The sequence below is a fragment of the Nicotiana tabacum genome, chromosome 4, assembly GCF_000715075.1.
Source record: "Nicotiana tabacum cultivar K326 chromosome 4, ASM71507v2, whole genome shotgun sequence".
Lineage (NCBI taxonomy): Eukaryota > Viridiplantae > Streptophyta > Magnoliopsida > Solanales > Solanaceae > Nicotiana > Nicotiana tabacum.
In genome coordinates, this window is record NC_134083.1 from 148,375,780 (window position 1) to 148,385,478 (window position 9,699).

Sequence of the window (9,699 nt, forward strand, 5' to 3'; positions counted from 1 at the left end):
ATAATTTTTTATTTTGTATTACGTCTATTAATGAAATATTTTTTCTTCTATTTTATTTTAATTATTAAAAAGTTTCTATATGAGAAATTTCATTATATGTCTAAAATTTTACTATGTTGCTTAGAAAATTTATTATTCAATATTTTTATTTTTGACTTTACCTATTCAGATTTGAGTTATATAATATTATCCATCGTATGTCGTTGCTTATCACAAATCAAAAATAATTACTTATCTCAAACTAAAATAAGTCTTATTCTTTCAACCTTTTAAACCATGTTAGTTCGTTATTGCACTATGCAATACTTAGTCTAACTCTTAAATTTAATTTGTTTTCACACTCTTATTTTATAGCAGAAAAATTCATTCATTATGTAAAATTCAATCGGTTGAGAAGGTGAAAAAATTGGTAAAAAGTAGAAGAAAATTAGGTTTAGCTATGACAGAACAACACAAAATAATTTTTATTTAAAAGTAATTTGATCTTTTTTTTTTGTAGATGTACAATAATTTTGTACATGTTGAAGTACTACTATTTAAATAAAAAAAAATAGTAAAAAGAAAATAAATATTCTGAATAATTGTACTCCTAGTATACCAAATAATTAACAACTTATGTTATTTGCAAAAGCAAAATATTTACATAAAAAGGTTTGAAGATAAGCAAATAAGAATTAAGTCATAGTAAAGACGAATTACAAACTCAATTCGACATCTTTTCTATACATACATACTATTTTACATCATGTTCTTTCGATGCATACACTAATGAGAAAATGATGCAAGAGTCAAACGATACCATCTTATATTACAAATAAACTCTCTTTTTTAGTCATCCCATTCCCGGTCCTTGGTGCTCTATTTTAAAGAACAATACATAACATGGGTCCAATCAGTTGAGATAATTACCGCACAAAGATTATGGGTGTTCTCTAAAATTTAACAGTTGTACCTATTACAATTTATTTGTAACTATTCAAAAGAGTATTTTCTATGTTCTTTAACCAACCAGTAAGCCTATTGAAATGAAAGTAATCAAAATAAATGATAGATGATATAATAAAATGTTAGACTGAAAATTTAAATACAATAATTATCGGTAATTACATATAACGCATACATATGATCCAATTATGAAAATCGCATAAATACTTCATTTTATAACTTGATAAACCTTACAATATTCAAATTCACCAAAAAATCATATTAATTGCTTTTAGAAACTGATGATATACTTCTAGAAAATGAATGAACAATAAGAACAGTATCATATAATGGTTACATAATTTTTTCAAAGTATCATAAATAAGAAAGAAAATGAGAATTCAACGCACTACTGCTTCAAGGGAAAGGTAATACATTAGAGATTGCACAACTTTTAGATGGATCTGCCTTGTTTTCTCATTCCGAGAAAGAAGAATATATATACATGAGTTTAAGTTCATACTCTCTAAAATCTCTCCTAAGAATATTTTAAGAATATCATATTCCTATAATATATATCATATAATATCACATCTCTAACAAATATAGATACACAATATATGATTACTATATTTATAGTTTTACACATTTGCAGATCATATTTCATTAAAAGAAATTCAGTTCTCTACAGATTCAATAATAAAGCATGGCGAAAAATCAATAAGGTCCGCTAGCGGATCTTTTTATAGTAATTAACTCCTATCAATTCAAATTTGATTTTTCAATCTCAATTCAAAAAAAAAAATAGTTTTCTAAAAACCTAATTTTTATAAAAGGTATGTGTAAATGTCAAAACGTGTATTTTGATTATCTATATTATACACAAATAAAGCTAGACAGAGCAAAGCTTGTACTACTTTTTATTATTTATTTTCCAAATAAAGAATTATTATTTCAACTTAAAAGGAATGCGTAAGATACAAAACAAAAATTTAATTGATTCTTTCTCAAAAAAGAAAACCTACCATAACTGAATTATACACAAAACTTTAATTAAAGATACATAAAATAATGTATATTGTACATAAATAAGGTCCGATACAAAGCTTGTGCTAAATAAGAATACTTCATCCATCTTTAATTGATTAGTCAACAAACGTCTGTATCATAATTATAGGTTAACTAAATATTACTATACTATGTTATTTATTTTTCGAATTAAAATCCCTATGATTCTTTCTAAAAAAAAACTACCATAACTGAATTATACACAAAAGTTTATTAAAGATACCTACAATAATGTATATTGTACACAAATAAGATCAGATACAAAGCTTGTACTAAATAAGCTACTCTATGTTATTTATTTTTCGAATTAAAATCTATATTTAATAATATAATATAGTTCTGATTAGTCAATAGACGTCAAATATATTTCCTATCATAATTTAAAAAAAAATTATCATTCAACTACTACTTTAATTAATTATGTTTCCATTTATAATTTTAAATTATCATTGTTGTCTTAAAATTGCCAAGTGACTTCATTTTAGCTTGCCGCTTGGCTTAACCACATTGCAAACTATCCAACTTTAAATATAATATAGATTATCCGGAGAAAGTTGATCTTATAGTATTCTCGTTTTATGGTTTTGATGTTAGTCAAACTTTGGTAGTCTTTCAATAACAACAACAACTATAATATACCTAGTATATTTTTACAAATGGGGTCCGAAGTGGATAATATATACATAGTCCTTACCCATACCTTGTGAAGGTAGAGAGACTGTTTCCGATAGACTTTCGGCTCAATACAATACAATCACAGTAGTTACGACAGAGAACTACGACAAACGAAATAGTAACAACAACCAGAAAAATAAAATAACGCCCAACAGAACTTGAGGTAAAAAAATATCGATTTAAAAATAAGGAACACAAGGATAACACTAGTACTACAGCTAGAGAAGGAAGTATAGGTGTGAAAGGAAATAAACTCGACTACTAACTAACCTATAACCCTAATCTCCGACCTCTACACCCTCCTATCAAGAATCCTCGATAAGCTGAAAATGTACCATGTCATTTCTGATCATCTCTCTCCAATATTTTTTTGGCCTACCACACCCTCTCTCCTTGAACCCGCCATAGCCAACCTCTCTTTGAATAGTAAAAAAAAAATTAAATTTGAACGCGACTATTACTCCGTGGCAATACGGACTCAACCCGCTCTTATTCATTTCGGATTACCATAACATGTCGGGACTAAAAGAAGACATACTAGTACTGAATGTAACAACTCCATTGGTTGGGGACTGTGCCGCCCCATTTTTCGATCGACATACAATCGAGGAGGCTTATCACGAACGTTATAGCCTTATAGGTGAGGGTGCGATCCCAAAGAGCATGAAGAAAAAACTATCTCAAGGAAAAACCATTGTAATTTCATATTTGTAATAAGAGAAATATGTCAAAATTTCCGCTAGTTAAAAAGCACTAACATTCTTGTTTAAGAAAAAAAGAAACTGGACGTTAAAGTCTTTTCAAAAATATTGGAGGTTATTTTCTCAAAGTCATTTTCCTTTTTGGTTTTTGCAATTTGCAGTAATATTTCCCCCCTCCTTTTCCTTCCCTTTTTCTTTCTCCTTTTTATTGATTCACATTTTCCCCCTCACGTAGTGTTTTTTTTCTTGTCTTTTTAGCTTCAGATAATCATCACAGCACAGTGAGCACACCATAGAGACAAATCTATAAATAGCAAAATAATTATTTTCTTCCTCCGTTGAAATACTCACTCGAAAATTCCCAAATCCTTCCAAAAATTTCTCCTTTTCTCTCCATTTCTAGACACCAAAAAGGGGGGGAAAAAGAACCAATTTTTTTTTACAATCGAATGTTTCATTCTTGCTCTGTAGAGAATGGAAGCTGATGTTTCTATTCTTTCAACAAAGTAAAAAATCTTTTTTTTTTTTGTGGGGCTTTTCTTGAAAATTGGCAAAAGGGGTTGTGGGGTTTTTGAGATTTGGGACTCAAAGATGGTGAATTGATACTTTTTTCTTCTTTTTATAAGCTATTTATTAGAGATGATGAATTTGTGGGTATTTTGGTACTTGAGTTTTGTGTGTGTTTTGTGTACTAGAGTGTTTGGCAATGTGGTTTTGATAGGAAAGAACGTGACTTTATCATTTGAAGACATTGAAGCTAATTTTGGTGAGATAAAAATCTTAACTTTTGCTTTGCTTCTACCCACTATTGATTTGTGTTTTAATTTCTATCTTTCTTGTAATTGGTGTTTTTGTTGTATGATGGAATGCTAAGTTTGTTTAACTTTAGTGGTTGACCTTTATTTGCTTACTATCAATCTAATTTTACCTGGTTCTCTTTTGGGGTAGTAGTTGTTGCTTCTGTTTTGGGGTAGGTGTTGTTGTTGCTTCTATTTATTTTCTTCGGCAAATAGGTTATTGTGCCGTAGGTAAGTAAGAAAATGTGGATTGGGATATGATTTGATTCATCATAATTTAATGCTGGTACTATCATTGAAAACTTAGTCTTGTTTTTTTTTTTCTTTTAACATATGTTGTTTCTTTGATGCTGTTGTAATTTGTACTAAATGTTTAATATCAGCTCCGTCAGCGAGGGAATCAGGCATATGCGGGACATTGTATGTGGCAGAACCTTTAGATGCCTGCTCGACCTTGACTAATAAGGTTGAACCAGCTAAAAACAGCACCCATGAGCCATTCTTGCTCATAATTAGGGGTCGATGTAGTTTCGAAGATAAAGTCAGACAAGCTCAAGCTGCAGGTTTCAAAGCAGCCATTATCTACGACGATGAATACGGTGATCTAGTTGCAAGTAATGAACTCTTCCTCTTACTTGATATTATTATTGATTTTGTGCTTTCAACTTACCGGCAATTTTAGATTTTAGTTGAAATAATCTGATTCGCTCAAACTCTCTGGTTCAAGTGGGCTATCTTACTTGATACTTAGTTATGTAAGTGGCAAGAGAATGGCTTATGGATAATTAGTAAGTGGAATATCACTGAAACTGATTCAAGTCTAATATCATGTCAGCTAATCTTGATATGTTGAGGCACAAATAAGGTGGTATCTTGGAAAGGCAAACAGATTAAACAACTCAAAGAAACTGCTCGAGCTTTGCTATAAAATGTTAAACATAGGGGAAGAAGTTGATCCGTGATGAAGAAACTTTAAAGCTTTTACCTATTTTCAAGTTTCTTGTAATATTTCTTATAGGTCTATGGAGTCCTTTTTTTGGGGGTGAGAAGGGCTTCTAATTGTCTCCGTAAAGAGTAGTGTTGTCTAAAAGTATTCTTATAAATGAATGAATATTTTGATGAGTATAATCATTCCTACCTTCTTAATAGACCATATTGATTGCGTGGCTTGAACTGGATATCTTTTTGAGGACGTATATCAACCTTTTATGTTCTTGCACTTTCTTCTTGCATAATGTAGGCATTAGTTGATAGAGTCGATTGAAGAATAAATAAGCAGTAACTCCATTGTTTTCTTTTCAACTAGGATTTTTAAAGTTTTAGAAACAAGAAAAAATGGCAGGATAATAGTTGTCCAAGTTTCTTTTTTGTTTTCTTTTGGTAAGTGATGATCATATGTTATGTCTGTTTTCAGCTGAAGACTTTTGGTTAGGCACTGATAACAGGGTGAAAAGTGCATTTTGAAGAATTAGCACATTTTCACTAACACTGCCTAGTGTTTCTTGATACTCTGATCTTTAAGATAAGGTGATAAATTATTGACGTTTTGAGACTTAAGTCCCATGTGTACAAAAAGTAGACAGCCTACATGAAAATGTGAGATTCGAGCTCAAGTTTTATATACAAGGTTTCCCAACTGTGCTTTGTATAAATGGATACCATCCTCTCACTAAAAGAACTAGCTTCAAGATTTTTGAAGTCGGCTTGTTCGTTTATGTTTGAATTGTGTGACCTTCATATCTAAAGCTTAAGTTGTTGGACAGATCATACTTTTGTTACTTAAAAATATTATTTTCAACAACCCCACCCCCCACCCCCTACGTGTGGATGGGCCTGATTTATTTTCAGCCAAACATGTTTCTTAATTTCGTAGCTGTGGATTTGAACCTAGTACCACTCTTGCTTTAATACCACGTTAAATTGTCTGGGCATCATCTCATCTAAAAGCTTGTGTTGCTAGAAAGAGCATACTTTTAATTAGTTATATTAATCTCTCAACAGTTTATAGCAAACTCAAACAAGTACAATGTTATCTTGGTTGGCAAGTGTTTGATTTGTCAGTATTACAGATACATCTTCTTGGTTTGGCTTAGCTTGTAGTTTTTTAATATAGTGGTGTCATAAATTTCATGCCTGGTATCTGAGGAACTAGGAGACAATTATACCGCTGGCCCTTTTTCATCTCTTGCTTCCTTTTGCTAGTTTTGAGAACTGTTGAAATCAAAGTGTTTAACTTAACTAGTCACATGGTACAGTGGCAGGAAACTCTGCCGGTGTGAAGATACTCGCGGTATTTGTTTCTAGAGCTTCAGGAGAAAAACTTACAAAGTATGCTGGTAACAGTGATGTGGAAGTATGGATAATCCCGAGCTTTGAAAACTCTGCCTGGTCGATCATGGCTATATCATTCATTTCATTGCTCGCTATGTCAGCAGTACTCGCTACCTGCTTCTTTGTCCGTAGACATAGGATTCGAAGAGAACGGCCGCGGGCCTCACGTGTTCGTGAATTTCATGGAATGAGTAGTCGTCTGGTGAAAGCAATGCCAAGTTTGATATTTACATCAGTTCTTGAGGATAATTGTACATCTGTAACATGTGCTATATGTCTTGAAGACTATAGTGTGGGAGACAAGCTTAGAATTCTTCCCTGCCGGCACAGTAAGTTTATCTCTCTTCCCAATGCTGTTAATTGCTTTGGCTGTTAACCTGTGTGCTTCTGTTCGTGTTTTTTCTGTCTACAAAAGGTTAGTTACCTAATATATTCCACTATTAGGGACAAACATTAACGTTATCTGCATGTATCTTTTGGATGAGATACAAATTAATAAATAAATATTATTCTACCACAACTTTTGCATTGAACCAATTGTATGTATTTCAGCATTTCCACTCCGAGGACTTTCTGCACAAAACGTTGCATTTAGAGTAGATATTCAGATCTGTAAAACATTGCTTCAGGAGTGAATTGGAATTAGTGTTGTCAAAATGGATCAGAAAACCATAGTCTAAAACCGTTGCAATATATCATGTTTCTGAAGCCTTGCTAACAAAAAGAAGAAAAAAAAATTGTGGAAGTGGTCGGTCACCTGAGTTAATTTCTTTGGGAGGGATCAGAAGTCACTAAGCTGCCATCTGAGTCTCTAACTAAGACAGCGGAGAGAAACATTAAATTCTGATATTTTAGGTAAATTTGTATTCGCTATAAATAATGCAATTACATCGAAGAAACATTTCCAGGAGTCCTGTTGCTCTTTTGTGCTTTTCACTTTTGAAAGTTGATAAGAAATGGACCTAGGGCCTAACTCAACCCTAAAAGCTAGCTCCATGAGGTGAGAATTGCCGAAGTCCATATAAGGGACAACCCATTTCCTCCTCCACCAATGTGGGGCACTTAAGACGACATAACATGGGGGCCCAATGAATAGGAATCGGTTTGGCTCTAATACAATGTTAAGATATGGACCTTGGGTCTAACTCAATCCAAAAGCTAGCTCATAAGGTAGGGATTTCCCAAAGATTCATATAAGGAGACTTAACAATGTGGGACACTTAACAAAAGTCTTGAGTAAGTCTCAAAATTATATTCTGGGTCTGTTTGACTGTTATGAACATTATGATTATCATTGTCAAGATGCTAGCAGAACCTGATGTAAATGTTGTTGCCTGTTGCTAGTTGCTACCGAATCTGTAGGAGCATTTTAATTTCCAAACTTCTAGGCAACAAACAATGGTGAAAATGAAAGGCTACAATTAGAAGAATTCTATCTCGTAGGAAATGCACTAATTTAGTATGTTTATGTGGGATTTACGTACTCTTTAGTTAATAGGAAGAACTTTAGGCAGTAATTCGTTGATATTTGTCATATCCTGTGTGTTTTAATCAGATTTCCTCTCTATCGGAATTTTGCAGAATTTCACGCTATGTGCGTTGATGCTTGGCTTACATCATGGAGAACGTTTTGCCCTGTCTGTAAACGTGATGCAAGAACCAGCAATGGAGATCCTCCAGCATCAGAATCCACACCATTGCTTTCTTCCGGTCTAGCTTCTCTATCTTCATTGTCATCGTCTTTAGCTTCATCGTCATCAGCAATACAAATAGGCCCAGGAGGATCATTCCGATCCCCTTCAGTTTCTCGTCCTCAATCAATCTCTACTACTCCTTATAACCGCCAGTCACTTCTGTCCTACAATCAGTCTCCTCATCTTACTATAAGTCGCAGTTCACTTGACCTTCAAAATGCATCTTCCCAGAGATCTCGTGCATCTACTTTTTTGATTTCCTCTCACTCATTGGGGCTATCTCCTCTTAATTCAAGATACATGTCTCCATATGTTCCTAGTCCAGGAAATGCCTCGTCGAGTTATATTGGCTCCTCAAGTAGGTACCCAAACCCTCTGCGTCATAGTGAGTCGACCACTAGCTTTTCACCATTTGCTTCAGCTCAGTCTCTTCCGGGATGTGAGTCATGATCTGTTGAATCTGGGGTCAAGCTTGTGCTACCCTGTTTACAGGGATCAATGTGGTTGGGTTGTTTGCACCTCAAATCACACACCTAAAGTCTTTGAAGATCAGCAGCTTTGACACATTGGCAGATGGAGGAATACGGACAGGAACCGCTAGATTTGTACATTATTGCGTGACATTCCCTTATGTCGGTTAAAGGAGGGATATATTCGGTTTTTATTTTGAGGTATTTATGAGTGTATACACGAAAAGCAATGGATGTAAATACTGTATGCAGTTGCCCCCCTTTACATATCCTTCTTGTTTGTTGTTTTGCTTTTTGTTTATCTAGTGTTATTGATGTTCTTAGGAGTCTCCTTTGCTAGATGGTTTAGGTCTTTTAGTTGAAACCTTCCGCTTAGAGCTCGAGCTTGTACGTAGATAAATGTTATGGAGGTGACTTTGTTGTATATTTGAGCAGGATACTTTTGTTAGGTCATGAATTCAGTAAAATACGTGTTTTTTTTTGTGCGGGGACTGGGGGATTAAGGGTGGCCTTTTGAAGAGAAAATAACTACATGAAGGCATAAGTGGTTTAAATTTTTTTCCCTATTCTTAAATACAAAATATTGTCATTTGTCTATTGACATGGATGAAGATAGAACTTTTACTTGTCCAAATAACAATTAAGATGAAGCAGTAGAGGCGAAGCTACATGTCTTAGAAGGGTGGTCAATCTTTGTCGAAAAATTACACTGTGTATATTAAGTAAAAATATTACTAAGTTTTAGAGGTGTATAACATATATTGAATATCCTTTGTCGGATTTTTTTTACTTCTTTCGAGGAAATTTCTGGCGAATGTGAAGCCTGTCCGTAACGACCAAGAATATTCATTACTATTACATTAAAAAAAAAGTTCATTGTTACTTGTAGTTTCTGCAAAGGATCGGACTATTAATAAATCTCGGCTTGATGGTTTTCATCTTTCGGCTCAATTGTTTTCTCCACTACCAATTTTCAAACCATTACTGATTTGCAAGTTGCAACAAAGAAAAAGTAAATTTTAGTATCAGATTTGTCTGG

The 9,699-nt window shown here is 33.3% G+C and overlaps 1 protein-coding gene across 1 annotated transcript; it reads left to right on the plus strand.

Moving 5' to 3' along the window:
* Positions 1-3,323: 3,323 nt before the first annotated feature.
* Positions 3,324-9,127, plus strand: LOC107794041 (receptor homology region, transmembrane domain- and RING domain-containing protein 2-like). The gene is made up of 4 exons (XM_016616496.2): positions 3,324-4,134; positions 4,549-4,779; positions 6,421-6,825; positions 8,078-9,127. Exons 1-4 carry the CDS (start codon positions 4,008-4,010, stop codon positions 8,638-8,640), a joined length of 1,326 nt encoding a protein of 441 aa, XP_016471982.1. The 5' UTR covers positions 3,324-4,007; the 3' UTR covers positions 8,641-9,127.
* Positions 9,128-9,699: the final 572 nt, after the last annotated feature.

Bases quoted from the DNA above. Each gene is read 5' to 3' on its own strand.
- LOC107794041 (XM_016616496.2), top strand. From the start codon at position 4,008: ATGATGAATTTGTGGGTATTTTGGTACTTGAGTTTTGTGTGTGTTTTG. The intron at 4,135-4,548 runs GTGAGATAAAAA...GTTTAATATCAG, and splicing joins AGACATTGAAGCTAATTTTG to CTCCGTCAGCGAGGGAATCA. The intron at 4,780-6,420 runs GTAATGAACTCT...CACATGGTACAG, and splicing joins ATACGGTGATCTAGTTGCAA to TGGCAGGAAACTCTGCCGGT.